The sequence below is a fragment of the Loxodonta africana genome, chromosome 3 (assembly GCF_030014295.1).
Source record: "Loxodonta africana isolate mLoxAfr1 chromosome 3, mLoxAfr1.hap2, whole genome shotgun sequence".
Classification (NCBI taxonomy): domain Eukaryota; kingdom Metazoa; phylum Chordata; class Mammalia; order Proboscidea; family Elephantidae; genus Loxodonta; species Loxodonta africana.
This window is the reverse complement of record NC_087344.1, coordinates 9,214,559-9,234,184: the sequence shown is the minus strand read 5'-3', so window position 1 is coordinate 9,234,184 and position 19,626 is coordinate 9,214,559. Positions and strand designations below refer to the sequence as shown.

The 19,626-nt window shown below is 45.4% G+C and overlaps 1 protein-coding gene across 1 annotated transcript in view; it reads left to right on the top strand.

Annotated features, from left to right (window-relative positions):
• The first annotated feature begins 4,667 nt into the window (after positions 1-4,667).
• Positions 4,668-19,626, top strand: part of ACSBG2 (acyl-CoA synthetase bubblegum family member 2) — a 63,561-nt gene continuing 48,602 nt past the window's right edge. The window contains exons 1-2 of the mRNA XM_010601033.3: positions 4,668-4,796; positions 12,474-12,603. Of these exons, the coding sequence (XP_010599335.2) occupies positions 12,479-12,603 (125 nt within the window). The 5' untranslated portion in view covers positions 4,668-4,796; positions 12,474-12,478. The remainder of the gene's footprint in view (positions 4,797-12,473; positions 12,604-19,626) is intronic.

The window sequence follows — 19,626 nt, the reverse complement described above, 5'->3', positions numbered from 1 at the left end:
TGGCCATTTTGAATTGGACAATCATATGGTCTACTGTGCAGGGAATGACAAATTCGAGAGGAATGGCATCACATTCATTGTCAAAAAGAATGTTTCAAGGTCTATCCTGGAGCACGACGCGGTCAGTGATAGGATAATACCCATACTTCCACAGGGACCACCAGTTAATATAAGCATTATTCAAATGTATGCACCAACCACTAAGGTCATAGATGAAAAAACTAAGATTTTATCGGCTTCTGCAGTCTGGAATTAATCAAACATGCAATCAGGATGCATTGATAATTACTGCTGATTAGAATGGGTAAGCTGGAAACAAGAAGGATCAGTAGTTGGAAAATATGGCCTTGGTGATAGAAATGATGCCAGAGATCAAATGATAGAATTCTGCAAGACCAGCGACTTCTTCACTGCAAACACCTTCTTTCACCAACATAAACGGCAACTGTACATGTGGACCTCACCAGATGGAACACGCAGAATCAAATTGACTACATCTGTGGAAAGAGATGATGGAAAACTCAATATTGCTCATCAGAACAAGGCCAGGGGCTGACTGCAGAGCAGACCATCAATTGTTCATATGTAAGTTCAAGTTGAAGTTGAAGAAAATTAAAACAAGTTCACGAGAGCCAAGTACAACCCTGAGTATATTCCACCTGAATTTAGAGACAATGTCAAGAATAGATTTGATGCCTTGAACATGAATGACCGAAGACCAGAGGAGTTGTGGAATGACATCAAGGACATCATACATGAAGAAAGCAAGAGGACATTAAAAAAAAAAAAAAGAAAGAAAGAAAGAAAAGACCAAAATGGATATCAGAAGAGACTCCGAAACTTACTCTTGGACACCAAGTAGCTAAAGCAAAAGGAAGATAGGATGAAGTGAAAGAGCTGAACAAAGGGCTCCTCAAGAAGACAAAGTAAAGTACAATGATATGTGCAAATAGCTGAAGATAGAAAAGCAAAAGGGAAGAACACGCTCTGCATTTCTTAAGCTGAAAGAACTGAAGAAAAATTCAAGCCTCAAGTTGCGATATTGAAGGATTCTATGGGGAAAATATTAAATGACACAGGAACCATTAAAAGAAGATGGAAGGAAAACACAGAGTCACTATACGAAAAAGAACTGGTTGATATTCAACCATTTCAGGAGGTAGCATATAATCAGGAACTGATGGTACTGAAGGAAGAAGTCCAAGCTGCGAAAAACAAGGCTCCAGGAATTGACGGAATATCAACTGAGATGTTTCAGCAAATGGATGTAGAACTGGAAGGGCTCACTCGCCTATGCCAAGAAATTTGGAAGACAGCTACCTGGCCAACCAATTGGAAGAGAGCCATATTTATGCCTATTCCTAAGAAAGGTGATCCAGCTGAATGTGGGAATTATCGAATAATATCATTAATATCACACACAAGTAAAATTTTACCGAAGATCATTCAAAAGCGGCTGCAGCAAGACGTTGACAGGGAGCTGGCAGAAATTAAAGTCAGATTCAGAAAAGGACGTGGAACCAGGGATATCCTAGCTGATGTCAGATGGCTCCTGGCTGAAAGCAGAGAATACCAGAAAGAGGTTTACCTGTTTTATTGACTATGCAAAGGCATTCAACTGTGTGGATCATAACAAATAATGGAAAACATTGTGAAGAATGGGAATTCCAGGACACTTAATTGTGCTTCTGAGCAAAAAATCTGAGAAGCTGGACTATATGAAGAAGAACAGGGCATCAGGATTGGAGGAAGACTCATTAACAACCTACATTACACAGATGACACAACCTTGCCTGCTGAAAGTGAAGAGGACTTGAAGCACTTACTGATGAAGATCAAAGGCCACAGCCTTCAGTATGGACTACACCTCAACATAAAGAAAACAGAAATCCTCACAACTGGACCAATGAGCAACATCATGATACACAGAAATAATATTGAAGTTGTCAAGGATTTCATTTTACTTGGATCCACAATCAACACCCATGGAAGCAGCAGTCAAGAAATCAAAAGACACATTGCATTGTGCAAATTTGCTGCAAAAGACCTCTTGAAAGTATTAAAAAGCAAAGATGTCACTTTGATGACTAAGGTGTGCCTGACCCTAGTCATGGTGTTTTCAGTAGCCTCATATGCATGCGAAAGCTGGACAATAAATACAGAAGACGGAAGAAGAATTGATGCCTTTGAAGTGTGGTGTTGGCGAAGAATATTGAATATACGGTGGACTGCCAAAAGAGCGAACAAATCCGTCTTGGAAGAAGTACAACCAGAATGCTCCTTAGAGGCAAGGATGGCAAGACTGTCTCACATACTTCGGATATGTTATCAGGAGGGATCAGGCCCTGGAGAAGGACATCATACGTGGTAAAGTAGATGGTCAGCGAAAAAGAGGAAGACCCTCAACCAGAGAGATTGACGCAGTGGCTGCAACAATGGCACAGGACCGGGCAGTATTTCGTCCTGTTGTCCATAGGGTTGCTATTAGTTGGAACCGACTGGATGGCACCTAACAAGAACAATAATTTGTGTAAAAAAGAAATATATATATCTATGTGTATGTATGCATATATATGTATGTGTGTATATACATGTACATACACAAGAAAATATATATATATATATGTTATCCCTTGCCATCTGTCAGTCTGTCATGCCATGGTGGCTTGTGTGTTGCTGTGATGCTGAAAGCTATGCCGATGGGATTTCAAATACCAGCAGGGTCACCCAGTGTTATGAGTTGAATTGTGTCCCCCCACAGTGCATGTCAACTTGGCTAGGCCATGATTCCTAGTATTGTGTGGTTGACCATCATTTTGTGATCTGATATGATTATTCTAAGTGTCGTAAATCCTAATCTCTATGATATCAGTGAGGCAGGAATAGAGGCAGTTATGTTAATGAGGCAGGACACAATCTACAAGATTAGATTGTATCTTGAGTCAATCTCTTTTGAGATATAAAATATAGAATCAAGCAGAGAGGAGAGGGACCTCATACCACCAAGGTAGAAGAGCCAGGAGTGATGCACATCCTTTGGACCTGGGGTCTCTGGGCTGAGAAGCTCCCAGACCAGAGGAAGAGTGATGACAAGGACCTTTTTCCAGAATCGACAGAGAGAAAAAGCCTTCCCCTGTAGCTAGTGCCCTGAATTCAGACTTCTAGCCTCCTAGACTATGAGAGAACAAATATCTGTTTCTTAAAGCCATCCACTTGTGGTATTTCAATTATAGTAACACTAGATAACTAAGACACCCATGGTGGACAGGTTTTAGCGGAGCTTCCAACCTAAGAGGGACTAGGAAGAAAGGCCTGGTAATCAGCCAGTGAAAAAGCCCTACGGATCACAACAGAATGTTTTCCGATAAAGACTAGACTTGCTGGCCTGACAGAGATTGAAGGCACCCTGAGAATATGGCCCCCAGATGTCCTTTCAGCTCAGTAATGAGGTCACTCCTGAACAGACCCTTGGAACAGAACAAGACTAAAAGGGCTCACCAGCTCTGGGGCAGGGACTGGAAGGCAGGAAGGAACCCTGGTAATAGGGAACCCAGGGTTGAGAAGGGAGAGTGTTGACATGTCATGGGGTTGTTAACCAACTTCACAGAACATCGTGTTCCCTAATGTTTAGTGAGAAATTAGTTCGTTCTGTAAACCTTCATCTAAAGTACAATTAAAAAAAAAAAAAAAGAATATTGTCTGATATAGTGCTGGAAGATGAGGCCCCTAGGTTAGAAGGCAGTCAAAATGCACAGTGGATACAAGGGATTTGAGCACACCAACAGCCCTGAAGGTGGCACAGGCCGGGGCAACGTTTCCTTTAGTATACGCAAGGACGCTCTGACTTGGAACTGGCTGGCGGGAACCAACGGCAACAACATACATATCTCCGTTCTCTCTCTCGCTCACTCTTTTTTTTTTTTTCCCAGCTTCCCCTGGGGAACGGAGGTCTGGGGTGAAAGGAGATAAACTCTTCATTATCTTTGCAAACTCTTTTACACTGAAATTTTGACCATGTGAAAAATTTCCTACTGTTATGAACTGTTAGAAAACAAAAGGGCCTGTCGGGACGAGGGTGGGTGAACATATCATTCTAGGGGTGAAGATGGGACATCACGGGCTGTTCCTTTTCGTGTTAAACCTTCCCATAATATTTAATCTTTTCTTTCCCCACGGACATGTATTACTTGGGTTAAAATTTAAAACCCTCCTGGTGGCATAGTGGTTAAGTGCTACGGCTGCTAACCTAAAGGTCGGCAGTTCAAATCCGCCAGGCGCTCCTCGGAAACTCTATGGGGCAGCTCTACTCTGTCCTACGTGGTCGCTATGAGTTCGGAATCGACTCGATGGCAACGGGTTGGCAACGGGGGACACTGTGGGATTTTCCCTGCTGGGGAATCACATTAACAAAGTCAGGGCAAACATTAACGCAGCATGTGCCCCAATTTGCAAAACAGAGGAACTTCGGACATCAGAACTACCTCCCGGACTACTTCCCCAAAGTCACGCGGTCAATGACCGCTAGTGGCCCCGTTGCGGGGCGGGGTTAGAGCGGGTGGCGCGTCCCAGCTCGGCGCTCCCATTGGCCGCGCGCCCGCGGGACCGCTGGGTGAAGGGGGGGCTCTCCGGGACTTCCTCCTCCGGAGGGGGCGAGGGGCGTGGTCCAGCTGACGGCCCGGCCCCACCCCGCCCCTCCTGCTCGCCAACCCTAAAGGCGCCGGGGCTGGTGGCTCCCCGCTCCTGTCGCTATAGCTGTCGCCGCCGCTCTCTCGGGGAAGCGCAGAACCGAGCACTGGGTAAGGGAGAGCCCCAGGTGGCCGCCGCGCGCTGTGCCCCCGTTCCACCTTGCCATAGGTTCCCTTGGCAGCCCCTGGGGATGAGGGAGTCTTACTATTTATGGACAGGGTGGTGGTGGCCCCTCTTACCACCTACCCTGTCCTGTCCAGTTTTCGGCGCCTGGACACGGGTTCCCTTGCCGCTTCTCTTTTACCCAGACTTTGTATTCTTCTTGCACGGGTCCTCCGTGCTCTTCTGGAAAGCTCCACTCCTTTCCAGCCCGCGGGTTCCCTGCGCGCCAACTGGACACCTTCGAGCGCACCGCCTAGGTGCTGGGGAGGGTGGGGCAGGAGAGACTCGCTGGAGCCCCCTTGCTACAGCCATAGTTCCCTGGCCCTGTCAGGGGGCTCGGGGGATCTCCGGGACTGGTTAGCCTTCCGTCTACCTCAAAGCTTGGTCAGAGACTGCCATGCCCGGAACCGGGTGGAGTGGGCGCCAGCGCCTCCTCCGGTTAGCAGCTGCCCTTCCAGGCACCGGGACCTCCACGTGGCCTTTTGCTCCTCCGGAGCCACCCTCTTGGGATGTGGGTTCCAACCCTGGCTCCACCGTTAAATCCCATTTCCTCTCTTCGCCTCAGTTTTCCCATGTGTAAAATGGAGCTGCGGAGCCCTGGTGGCGCAAAAGGTGCGTTGGGCGCTAAACTAACGGAAAGTGTGGCAGTTCAAATCCATCCAGCGGCTAGGTGGGAGAAAGTCCTGGCGATCTGCTCCCGTAAAAATTATAGCCTAGAAAACCCTATGGGGGCAGTTCTGCTCTGTCACATGGGGTTGCCAAGAGTGGAAAATCGACTCCACGACACCTAATAACAACAACAAAATGGAGTTAGCCTCACGTCTGCCACCCAGGCTGATATGGAGAGCTGTATTTATTCTGTATGCCCTGTTACTTGGCGCTGGGGGGTCAGGGCAGACCTGAGGGGACCTTAGGCGCCAGGAGGGGAGACCCCAAGGGTGGAGGGTCACAGGGAACATTCTGAGGCAGTGCCGTTCAAAATGGAGGCCACTAACCACTTATGGCTACTGAGCTCTTGAAGTGTGTCTAGGCCACAAATGTAAAATATGTTTAAAATGTGCACTGGCTTTGGTAAACGTAGCACAAAAAACCCACAGCACATCTCTAAGGCTTTGCCTCCAAGGCTTGTGCTAGCCGGAACTAAGCTGGGAGAGCACCATCTCCCAGCCACCTAGTTTCAGGAAGTGGCTGGGCTTGGCCCCCACTGGGGGACAGAGACGCAGCTGCCAAAGCTGAGGCGACCTGATATGCTGGGTGGGGCTGGGTGTCAGCAGCACTGTCGTTACCAAGGGGATGGATCGGCTCCTGGGGCCAAGGCTGGCACTGGGTCTGGTTCTGAGGTTGCCTGGACAGGAAGCAAAAGAAGGCTAGGAAGACAGCCTTGGGGATTCCCATAGTGTCACCTTCCACTAAAAAAACCTTCCACTGGCAACTAAAAAAAAAAAAGAAAACCAAACCCGTTGCAGTGGAGTTGATTCTGACTCATGGAAAGCCCATGTGTTACAGAAGCTGGTCACTGGGACTTTCTTCTGTGGTGCGGCTGGATGGCTTCAAACCGCCAACCTTTTTGTTAGTAAAAAAAACCAAACCCAAATCTGTTGCCATTGAGTCAACTCTGACTCGTAATGACCCTATAGGACAGAGTAGAACTGCCCCATAGGGTTTCCAAGGCTGTAATCTTTATGGAAGCAGACTGCCACATCTTTCTCTCACCGAGTGGCTGATGGATTTGAACTGCCGACCTTTCGGTTAGCAGCTGAGCACTTAACCACTGCGCCATGAGGGCTCCCTTAGGCTAGCAGTTGAGTGCAAACTGTTTTCACCATTCACGGACCTTTAATATAGTCACAAGGATACTTAAAGTGGAAGAAGGAGGCAGAAGAGGGAGTCAGAGGAAGAGTGGAAGATGCTACACTTCTGGCTTTGATGATGGAGGAGGGGGCCATGAGCCAAGGGATGTGGGCAGCCTCTAGAACTTTGAAAAGACAAGGAAACAAATTCTGTCCTAGAGCCTCCAGAAAGAACACAGATCTGCTGACACTTTGGTTTTAGCCCTGTAAGACCCATTTCAAGGAGCCCTGGTAGTGCAGTGGATAAGCTCTCAGCTGCCAAGGGAGAGGTCGGTGGTTCAAACCCACCTATGGATCCAGCAGAGAAAGATGTGGCAGTCAGCTTCAATAAAGATTAAACCAAAAACCAAACCCATTGCTGTAAAGTCGATTCCAACTCATAGTGAGCGTATAGAACAGGATGGAACTACCCCATTGGGTTTCCAAGTAACAGCTGGTGGATTTGAACTGCCAACCTCTCGGTTAGCAGCCTGAGCTCTTTAACACTGTGGCACCAGGGCTCCCCATAAAGATTACAGCCTTGGAAACCCTATGGGGGCAGTTCTACTCTGTCCTATAGGGTCGCTATGAGTCAAAATCGACTCAATGGCAATGGGTTTATGCCCCATTTCAGACTTATGATCTCCCAAACTATGAAATAATACATGTGTGTTGTTTTAAGTCACTGAGTTTGTGGAGTTTTGTTATAGCAGCAATAAGAAACTCATACAGGATACGTGTAGTGCTGTGGTTTAGGTTTCTTGATGTTTTCATGGTGCCCAGCATACAGTAAGCGCTCAAACAGTGTTAGAAGATGATGTCCAGAATCTTCCAGCTGCAGCCTGCAGAGTCTCTCTTAAGACTGGAAGTCTTGATTCCACCCCCACCCCCCACTCCGGCATTTGTATTGTGGACTTTCAGAAAGTGGGTGGGAGCACGTGGTACTATGGGGTGATCGGGTTGAAACTAAACCAAACACGTGGTGGGTAGTTTCACAACTAAGTAAATGCCATCCTGGGTGGGATTTCCTAAGGCCACTTCTGGCTTTACCTGGATGGGAAGTCAATCTGGCAAATATTTGAGGAGGCCACTCTTGGCTTGGGAGCAGAGAGGCAGGCTAATGGTGGTGCTTCTGGTGGAGTCAGAGAAGAGGCTGACCTTCTGGGCTGCCTGCCTGGAGGGAGCACCTGGAAAGGTGTCAGTGGGGAGAGAGGCTCAGAGGGGGCCGCCTGGGCTCAGGCACAGAAGCAGGGGGCTCTTGGGAGTTTGGAAAGAAGTTGTGCACCAATTTCCAGGTTCATTGTGAAGGTCCGATTTTGTGTCCTGGAGGCTGGCCCGCGTGGAATCCCAGCTTCACTGCTTACAGGTGCTGAGAACTTCAGCAGGATTCTGAACCCTACTTTTGCCTCTGTTTCCTCATCTGTAGGTGGGTCAGATAATATACTTGCTGACACTGAAGGGATCATGCATGGCTTGGCAGGGTGCTTGGCACATTGTAAGCTCTTGGTAAATGTTAATGATTATTTTTAATGCCCATTAAATATTTAAGTAACAGATGTGTGTATATACATATATACACACACACATCTATGGAGCCCTGGTGACACAGTGGTAAAGAGCTATGGCGAGCTACGTCTGCTGACCAAAAATCTCCACAGTTCAAATCTACCAGTCGCTCCTTGGAAATCCTATGAGGCAGTTCTACTCTGTCCTAAACGGTTGCTACGAGTCAGCACTGACTCAATGGCACCTAACATCAACAAACAATAAAATACGTGTGTGTATATATACAAGTGTTTAACCACTGCACCGCCAAGCTCTCTCTGAGGGAGCTTGACGGTGCAGTGGTTAAACGCTTGGCTGCTAGCCTAAAAGGAGCCCTGGTGGCACAGTGGTTAAAGCGGTCGGCTGTTAACTGAAAGGTCGCTGATTCCAGCCCTTCAGCCTCTCCATAGCAGAATGACATGGCAGCCTGCTTCTGTAAATATTGCAGCCTTGGAAACCCCGTGGGCAGTTCTGTTCTGTCGTATAGGGTCACTGTGAGTCAAAATCGACTCGATGGCAACGGGTTTAGTTGTGTTTTTTTTTTTTTTTTTGCTAACCTAAAAAAAAAAAAGTTTTTTTTTTTTAAAGATTGGCAGTTTGAACCCACAAGCAGCTCCGTGGGAGAAAGGCCTGGCAATCTGCTCCCATAAAGATTGTTGTTGTTGTTTTTAGGTGCCATTGAGTCAGTTCCAACTCATAGCAACTGTATGTACAACAGAATGAAACACTGCCTGGTCCTGCCCCATCTTCATGATTGTTATGCTTGAGCTCACTGCTGTAGCCACTGTGTCAATCCATCTCACTGAGGGTGTTCCATAAAGATTACAGCGTAGGAAATTCTATGCTGCAGGTCTACATTGTCTTATAGGGTTGTTATGAGTCGGAATCGACTCAATGGCACACAATAACAGCAAATATATATACATATATATATGCAATGGATAGATAGGTAGGCAGGGAAGTAGAGAGGTAGAGAGGAAGACAAGTAGACAGGTGGAGAGGTAGATAGGTAGGTACGTAGATAATGAGTCATTGTTTTGTTTTGTACTTTAGATGAAGGTTTATAAACTAACTAGCTTCTCATTAAACAGTTAGTACACATATTGTTTTGTGACATTGGTTAACAACCCCTCAACATGTCAACACTCTTCCTTCTCTATCTTGGGTTCCCTATTACCAGCTTTCCTATCTCCTCCTGCCTTTTAATCCTTGCCCTTGGGCTGGTGTGCCCCTTTAGTCTTGTTTTGTTTTATGGGCCTGTTTAATCTTTGGATGAAGGGTGAACCTCAGGAGTGACTTCATTACTGAGCTAAAAGGGTGTCCGGGGGCCACACTCTTGGTGTTTACCCAGTCTCTGTCAGACCAGTAAGTCTGGTCTTTTTTTGTGAGTTAGAATTTTCTTCTACATTTATCAGATAATGAGTCATTCTTGTCCTACATTCCAAGGTAACTACTGTTAACAGTTTACAAACTTTAAACATTTAAACATTTCTTACAGAGACCTAATGAACATACCCACCATCCGTCTGTTGCTTTGTCAGACTGTGGTGCCTTACATGTTGCTCTGATGCTGGAGGCTATGCCACTGGAATTTCAAATACCATCAGGGTCACCCATGGTGGGCAGGTTTCAGCAGAGCTTCCAAACTAAGACGAACTAGGAAGAAAGGCCTGGCGATTTGTTTGTGAAAATTAGCTGCTGAAAACCCTACGGATCACAACAGTACACTGATATAGTGCTGGGAGATGAGCCGCTAAGTTGGAAGGCACTCAGAATACACAGTGAGCATGAGAATGGGCTCGAGAATGCCAATGATCGTAAAGATAACATAGAACCAGGAACATTTTGTTCTGTTGTGCATGGAGCCACCATGAGTCAGAGCTGACTTAGTGGAAACTAACAAAAACAACAATTAACACATATCGTAGATGTCAGGTGGATGAGTTTTGACAGTTGATAGGCCTGTGTAAAGGAGCCCTGGTGGTGCAACAGTTAAGCCCTCAGAAGGTTGGTGGTTCGAACCCACCCAGTGGCTCCAAGGGAGAAACACCTGGTGACCTCCTCTCATAAAGATCACAGCTAAGAAAACCCTATGGGGCAGTTCTACTCCGTTACACGGGGTTGGTATGAGCTGAAAATCAACTTGACTGCACCTAACGGCAACAACAACATGTATTTAGAGGCAGTGGTAGTTCAGTGATAGAATTTTTGTCTTCCATGTGCAAGACCCAGGTTTGATTCCTGGCCAGTGCACCTCAGTGGAGGCTTGCGTGCTACTATGATGCTGAACGGGTTTCAGCAGAGCTTCCAGATTAAGACAGACTAGGAAGAAAGGCCTGGCGATTGACTTCCAAAAGTCAGCCAAGGAAAACCCTATGAATCACAATGGTCCGCTATGCAGCCAATCATGGGGTTGGTGCAGGACCGGACAGCATTTTGTTCTGTTGTGCATGGGGTAACCATGAGTGGGGCCGACTCAACAATAGCTAAGAACAACAATTTTGAGTCTTAGAAACAATTATATTTCATTGGTGGATGTAATACTTAATTCAATTATGTTATGAGCGTAACAGATACAATGGACGAAAACAGGTTTGGGTCTAAACACCTCAGCCTCGGTAAGCACACGGCTCATCCGGGGTTGACCAAGACATGTCTGACATAACAGAGAAGCCCCTCGCTATGAGGTTTCCGTGCAGGCCAGGGACCAACTCCGTGTTTATAGGGAACAGAGAACCAGAGTTAATGGGTGTCTTAGTCAGGGTTCTCTAGAGAAACAGAACCAGTCAGACATAGTTACATAGATACATACAGAGAGAGAGAAGGAGCCCTGGTGGTACAACAGTTAAGCGCTCAACTGCGGACTGAAAAGTTGGCGTTCGAACCCACCCAGTGGCTCCGTGGGAGAAAGATCCAACAATCTACTTCTGTAAAGATTACAGCCAAGAAAACCCTATGGGGCAGTTCTACTCTGTCACATGGGGTTGCAATGAGTCCGAATCAACTTGATGGCACCTAATAACAACAAATATATGTATATGTAACAATAGGTATATGTAGAGCCCTGGTGGCACAATGGTTAACAGCGTAGCTGCTAACCAAAAGATCAGCAGTTCAAATCCACCAGCCTCTCCTTGGAAACCCAGTGGGGCAGTTCTCCTCTGTCCTATATGGTCACTATGAGCTGTAAATGACTTGACAACAGTGGGTTTGGTTTTGGTGTATATATATATATGTTCAGCTGACCCTCCGTGTCCGTGGATTTCACATTCATGGATTCGACCAACCACAGACCGAAGTATTTGGGGGGAAAAAAACTTCCAAAAAGCAAAACTTGAATTTGCGGCACACCAAGCACCCAGCTAAATGCACGCAGAAGGGATGTGTAGGCATATAGCCTGCTGTAGCCTCCCGCCATCTCACAGATCCTTAGTCTCTCTCCAGGACTGGTCTGAGCGTTGCTGGCCTCACCTCTTGTCCTTATTCCCTAAACAATACAATGTAACAACTATTTACATAGTGTCTACGTTGTATTAGGTATTATAAGTAACTAGAACAGATTTAGAGTATATAGGAGGAAGTGCGTAGGTTATATGCAGATACTATGCCATTACGTATATAAAGGAGTTGAGTGTCCATGGATTTTGGTATCTGTGGGGGTTGTGGAACACCAAGGAACAACTATATGTGTGTGTATACATATGTGTATATATAAATATACATATCTATATGTAGAAAGATTTACTTTTGGCTCATACAACTGTAGGGGCTGGCAAGTTCAAAATCATAGGTCAGGTGGCAGACTGGAGACTTCTACAGGCTTGCATCCATGATCTGTAGGTCAGGTGACAGGAAAAGAGTCCAGAGTCAAGAATGAGAATTCTTCCAAAATACCTACTTACAGGGGGAAGGCAGACCACACCTTGAGGAATTCCCCTTACAACTGATTGATGGATTGATTACCTTATGGAACGTGATTACATTACATTACATCACGTCACATCACATCACATCACATCACATCACATCACATCACATCACATCACATCACATCACATCACATCACATCACATCACATCACATCACATCACATCACATCGAGGGACAGCAACTCGTCTAATATTTGCCCAAACCACTGGGAATCATAGTTTAGCCAAGTTGACACATAGAATTAATGGTCACAAAGGGAGAATCGGTTAATTGGGTAAATAGAAGGTTGTCAGACAGCTCCTGCTGTTCTTGCTCCTTTAGGTAAGATGCCTCACGAGGTGGAATTGGGTGCCACAGCACTGGATCCTGAAGCTAGCCCTGAGTGCCTGGGGTCCACTCCCCTGTCCAGTGAAGCAGCCGTGGAAGACACACAGGCGACCAACCCTGCCAGGTGAGTTGCCTCTTGCTGTTGCCACTGCGGGCACCTGGGTTCTTTCACAAAGTTTCTTTTAACCTCAGGTCTTTTTGGAGAGCCCTTGGCTCTGTGGGTACCTTAGTCTGGGTTCTCTGGAGGTGCTAAACCAGTAAGCTATACAGTAAAACCTGCAATAGCCAGAAACTGTGTAAGGCGGAAACCTGTCAGAGAAGGAAAACTCAAATGTTTTCCACTAAAATAAGCAAGAGAAAGGTGGTAAGACTGTACCTTGTCAAAGGCAGAAAACTTTCCAGACCCGGAAAAACAAGGCAGTCCCGGAGAGTTCCAGCTCCCGCGGCTTTTACTATATATATAAATAGATTTACTTCATGGAAACGACTGACACAATTGTGGGGGCTGTTGTTATTATGTTGTTAGGTGCTGTCGAGTCGGTTCCAACTCATAGCGACCCTACGTACAATAGAAAGAAATACTGCCTGGTCCTGTGCCATCCTCACAATCATTGCTATGTTTGAGTCCATTGTTGCAGCCCCTGTGTTAATCCATCTCGTTGAGGGTCTTCCTCTTTTTCGCTGACCCTCTACTTTACCAAGCATGATGCCCTTCTCCAGGGACTGGTCCTTCCTGACAACATGTCCAAAGTACATGAGATGAAGTCTCCCCATCCTCGCTTCTAAGGAGCATTCTGGCTGTACTTCTTTCAAGACAGATTTATTCATTCTCCTGGCAGTCCGTGGTATATTCAGTATTCTTTGCCAATACCGTAGTTCAAAGGCATCAATTCTTCTTCAGTTTTCCTTATTCATATCCAGCTTTCACATGCATATGAGACAACTGAAAATACCATGGACTGAGTCATGCACACCTGAGTTTTCAAAGGAACATCTTTAACACTTCAAAGAGGTCTTTTGAAGTAGATTTGCTCAATGCAATACGTCCTTTGATTTCTCTTGACTGCAGCTTTCATGGGCATTGATTGTCTATCCAATAAAATGAAATCCCTGACAACTTGAATATTTTCTCTGTTTATAAAGATGTTGCTTATTGGTACAGTTGTGAGGATTTTTGTCTTTATGTTGAGGTGTGATCCATACTGAAGGCTGTGGTCATTGATCTTCATCAGTAAGTGCTTCAAGTCCTCTTCACTTTCAGCAAGCAAGGTTGTGTCATCTGCATATCGCAGGTTGTTATTGAGTCTTCCTCCAATCCTGATGCCACGTTTTTCTTCAAAGAGTCCAGCTTCTCGGATTATTTGCTCAGCATACGGGTTGAGTAAGTATGGTGAAAGGATACAACCCTGTTGCACACCTTTCCTGATTTTAAATCATGCAGAACCTTCTTGTTCTGTTTGAACAACTTCCTCTTAAGGTCTATGTCCACGTTCTGCATGAGCACAATTAAGTGTTCTGAAATTTCCATTCTTCACAATATTATCTATAATTTGTTGTGATCCACACAGTCGAATGCCTTTGCATAGTCAATAAAACATAAGTAAACATCTTTCTGATATTCTTTGCTTTCAGCCAAGATCCAGCTGACATGAACAATGATAGTTCCATGTCCTCTTCCGAATCTGGCCTGAATTTCTGGCAGTTTGCTCTCAATGCACTGCTGCAACCATTTTTGAATGATCTTCAGCAAAATTTTACTTGTGTGTGATATTAATGATATTGTTCTATAATTTCCACATTCTGTTGCCCCACCTTTCTTTGGAATAGGCACGAATATGGATCTCTTCCAGTCACTTGGCCAGGTAGCTGTCTTCCAAATTTCTTGGCATAGACAAGCGAGCACCTCCAGGGCTAAATCTGTTTGTTGAAACATCTCAGCTGCTATTCCGTCAGTTCCTGGAGCCTTGTTTTTCACCAAGGCTTTCAGTGCAGCTTGGACTTCTTCCTTCAGTATCATTGGTTATTGATCACATGCTGCCTCCTGAAATGGTTGAACATCGACCAGTTCTTTTAGGATCCGTGACGGTGTATTCTTTCCATCTTCCTTGATGCTTTGTGTGTTGCTCAATACCTTGTCCATAGAATCCTTCAAGGCTTGAATTTTCTGCCTTCCTTCAGCTCGAGAAATGCTGAACATGTTTTTCCCTTTTGGTTTTCTAACTCCAGGCCTTTGCACATGTCATTATAATACTTTCCTTTGTCTTTTCGAGCCACCCCTTGAAATCTTCTGTTCAGCTCTTTTACTTCCTCGTTTCTTCCATTTGCTTTAGCTACTTCAAGAGCAAGTTTCAGAATCTCTTCTGACATCCATTTTGGTCTTTTCTTTCTTTCTTGTTTTTTTTTTTAATGACCTCTTGCTTTCTTCATGAATGATGTCCTCCTTGATGTTCTCCCACGACTCATCTGGTCTTCAGTCATTTGTTTTCAATGCAGCAAATTTATTGTTGAGATGGTCTCTAAGTTCAAGTGGGATATACTCAAGGTTATACTTTGGCTCTCATGAACTTGTTTTAATTTTCTTCAGCTTCAAATTGAACTTGTATATGATGGTCTTGATGGTCGGTTCCACAGTCGGCCCCTGGCCTTGCTCTGGCTGATGATATTGAGCTTCTCCATCATCTCTTTCCACGTATGTAGTTGGTTGGGTTCCTATGTATTGGACCATCTGATGAGGTCCACATGTAGTCACCATTTATGCTGTTGAAAAAAGGTTTTTGCAATGAAGAAGTCATTGTTCTTGTAAAATGCTATCATGCAATCTCCAGCATTGATTCTTTCCACAAGGCCATATTTTCCAACTACTGACCCTTCTTTGTTTCCGCCTTTCACATTCCAATCACCAGTAATAATCAATGTATTTTGGTTACATGTTTGATTAGATTCAGGCTACAGAAGTTGGTAAAAATCTTCAATTTCTTCATCTTTGGCCTCAGTGGTTGGTGTGTAAAATTTGAGTAATAGTCATATTGACTGGTCTTCCTTGTAGGCGTATGGCTTTTATTCTATCATTGACAGCATTGTACTTGAGGATAGATCTTGAAACGTTCTTTTTGACGATGAATGTGATGCCATTCCTCTTCAATTTGTCTTTCCCGGCAGAGTAGACCATATGATTGTCCATTTCCAAATGGCCATATCAGTCTATTTCGGCTCACTAATGCCTAGGATATCGGTCCTTATGTGTTCCATTTCATTTTTGATGACATCCGATCTTCCTAGATTAGTACTTCGTACATTCCACGTTCCAATTATTAGTGGATATTTGAAGCTGTTTCTTCTCATTTTTAGTCATGCCACACCAGCAAATGAAGGTCCCAAAAGCTTTATTCCATCCATGTTATTAAGGTCGACTCCACTTTGAGGAGGCAGCTCTTCCCCAGTCATATTTTGAGTGCCTTCCAACCTGAGGGGCTTATCTTCAGCACTTTATCACTATATCAGTGGGGGCTGGCAAGTCCCAAATCTGTGGGTCTTGAGGCAGGCTGGAGAACTCTGCTGGCTCATGGGGTTGCAGGCCAGGTAGCAGGCCAGAGACTTCTGTAAGCTTATGTCTCAAGAACCGGGTGTGAGGCAACAGGAGGAGCACAGAATGGAGAGAGAGAGCAAGATTTGCCGGAACATCCATTTATATACTGGAACAGACCACACCCTCAAGCGAATGCCTTTTTCAAGTGATTGGCTGCTTACATCATGGAAGATGATTACATCATATTACATTATGGAAGAACAACCAGTTCAATGTCTGCCAAACCACTGAGAATCATAGCCTAGCCAAGTTGACACATAGCATTTACCATCACAGTGGCGTGAGTATGTTCTGGGGTCTGCTGGGTTGGGGCAGATAGATTTTGCCAAATCAGTGCTGCCCTTTCTATAGCTGCTGCCTCTGTGTGACCCTGTCTCTCTAGTCCATCTTTTCTCAATTAGAATGTGAGTAATGACTTTTATTAAACCCCCTATGTTATAGATTAAGAGTCCCTGGATGGCGCAAACAGTTAACATACTTGGCTACTAACCAAAAGGTTGGCAGTTTAAACCTACCGAGAGGCACCTCCAAAGAAAGACTTGGTGATCTGTTTCCAAAAAATCAGCCATTGAAAACCCTATGGAGCACAGATCTACTCTGACATACACAGAGTCGCCATGAGTTGGAATCCTCTCAATGGCAACTGGAATGGTTTTTTATTTTGGGGATAGATTGTGTCTCCGAAAAGGATATATTGAAGTTCTAACCTCTGAGCCTGTGAATGTGACCTTGTTTGGGGAAAGAGGATCTTTCTTTGAAGGTAAGGTCAGTTAAGTCATACTGGAGTAAGGTGGGTCCTAGTTCTAATCCCTTCCTAGTGGTGTCTCAAAAGAGGAGAGCAGACAGGACAACAGAGACCTACACAGAGGGAGGACACACTGCAAAGACATGTCTACAAGCATCAGAGGAATACTAAGAACCACCAGCAGAAACCAGAAGTTAGGAGGGAGGCGTGGAACACATTCTCCCTCAGAGCCCTCAGAAGGAATCATCACGGTCGATACCCTGATTTGGACTTCCAGCCTCCGGAACTGTGAGACAATAATCTCTGTTCTTTGAAGACATCCACTTTGTGATATTTTGTTATGGCTGCCCTAGGAAACTAAGATACTGTCCCTCTGCTTGGAAGACAGGGTCCTCAGCCGTTCAGAGATCCTCGGCCTTATGGAAAGAGGGAGCTGTCTGCAGGGTCAGCAGTCAAGACTAATAGCCAAGGCTCTGGGAGAGGGACCAGGTGAATGTTCTCAGGGGCCAGGAGTTTGGATGTAAAGTCAAGATCCGTGATCAGCCAGAAAAACACAACTTACCTGCAGGCATTGGGTGGAACAATGCTTTACTCACATTCTAGAGATGAGATACCAAGATTGGCTTCAATAATGATGCTGGTCCCCCAAAGCCAGTGAGTCACTCCCCACAACCAATGAATAGCTGGCGGTTTGCTCTCACTCCTCTCGTGTTGCAGGTGAAGACCCTGGTCTCTCCCTGCTGGGAGCAGATATAGTAGTGGGTTTGGTTTGGTGCCATATGACATACACACATAAGCAGAACAGAGTGGTACTCATTAAACCTGCAATAAGGAAAGAGTTCCCCTGAAAAGAAAGAAGGAGAAACTGGGACAGAGGGAGGCTGTGTTCCCAACTTTCATTCTCAGAGAATGTTCTGGGCCCTATGTTTCTGATTAGGCAGCCCAGATGAGACTGGGAAGGCGGAATGACCGACTGTCCTCCCAACAGTGGGGAATGCCAAATCCATGTTATTCCATGTTATTCCATGTTACGGATGTTAATCCATGTTATTTTACCTGGGTATAAAGTAAGGGATTTTGGTGGCCTACGATCACTGCCTTTGTTGCATGTAGAGCTCGCTGGGGATCAGATGAGAAAGCACTGAACTTGTGAAAGATTTATTAGGGAGAGTTCTTGGGATCAACACTGGTGGAACGGAAGGAAACAGGGCTGGACAGAGAGACAAGATGAGCTGTGGTGCATTTTCAACTAAGACCTCAGCTGCTCCATGGGAAGCTCTGTATCTGGGGTGGCCCTTCAGAGTTCTTCCGAGTTTATACCCCCGTGTTGATGCAGGTTGCCCTGGGGAGGGAGCATGATCCTGGACAAGGCAGTGCCATTCAGTGGAGGCCATCCCGAAGGGGCCGGTAGCTGAGGTCTGGTCCCAGGTCAACCAGAAAGACACAACTTAGACATGGCATTGGGTGGAACAATGCTTTACTCACGTAGAGAAGAGACAGAGCAAGGTCAGCTCCCATAGTGGTGCTACAACTCTGCCAGCACCTGGGGAGCAAATTCTTCACCCCAGAGGAGTTCAGGGTGTACCTTACAGTGTCCACCTCAGCCTTGCTGCACTTATTAGGTTAGCTGTGGACAGTTGTGTAAGTTTTTCCTGAATGGATTTACTTCTCTGTGGTGAGAGGCTGTGTGTGTGTGTGTGTGTGTGTGTGAGTGGGTGTGGGTCTGCATGAGGGTGCGTATGAGTGTGAGGGGTGTGAGTGTGTATGTGACTGTCTTAGTTACTAGGACTGCCCTAATAAGCTATACCACAGGTAGGTGGCTTTAAAGAACAGGAATTTGTCTTCTCACAGTGCTTGAGGCTAGAAGTCCAAACTGGGTCTCGAGCATGCCAATTTCTTCTGTGAGCCTCTCCTCTAGTTTCTGGTGTTTGCGGGCTGTCCTTGATGTTCTTCGACATTCCTTTGTTTGTAGATGGGTTCTTGTATGACATTGTTCTTCCCTTATGTGTGTCTTTATGTTATTCTGCTCTTTTAAACTATTTGTTAAATGCAGAAATAAAATTTTTGGCTTTATTTCCTCTTAAATGCACATATACCGCGTTGTGGTTAGGTGCCGTCGAGTTAATTTCAACTCATAGCGACCCCGTGTGACAGGGTGGCGCTGGTCCCACATAGCTAGCAGAACTGCCCCATTGGGTTTTCTTGGCTGTGATCTTTACAGAAGCAGATTGCCAGGTCCTTCTCCTGCAGAGCCACTGGGTGGGTTCGAACCACCAACCTTTCAGTTAGCAGCTGAGCACTTAACTGTTTGCACCACCGGGGTTTCTTCATTCTACTCTTTTTTATAACTCAGAAGAGATTAGGTTTAGGACCCATCCTACTCTGGTATGACCTCATTAACATAACAAAAGAAAACCTTTATTTCCAAACAGGATCCCATCCACAAGTACAGGGCCCAGGACTTCAATATGTGTTTTGGGCGGACACAATTCAATCCACAACACTGCGCATGTGTGTATGTAATTGTGCGTCTGTAGGAGGGTGTGTGTGAGTATGTGTGAGTGCATATGTATGTGAGTAAGCGTGTGACTGCATGCCATAATGACATGGCTTTATGAGAGTGAGTGTATATGTATTTATGTATATGTGTATGTAATCATGTATCTGCACAAGGTGTATGTTGAGTGTGGATGCATATGTGTGTGACTGTGTATGTGTGTATGTGATTGTGTGTCTATGAAAGTGTGAGAGTGTGAATGAATGTGATTATGTATATGAGTATGTTGTAAATGTGAGTGAGGTAAGTGTGTATGTGA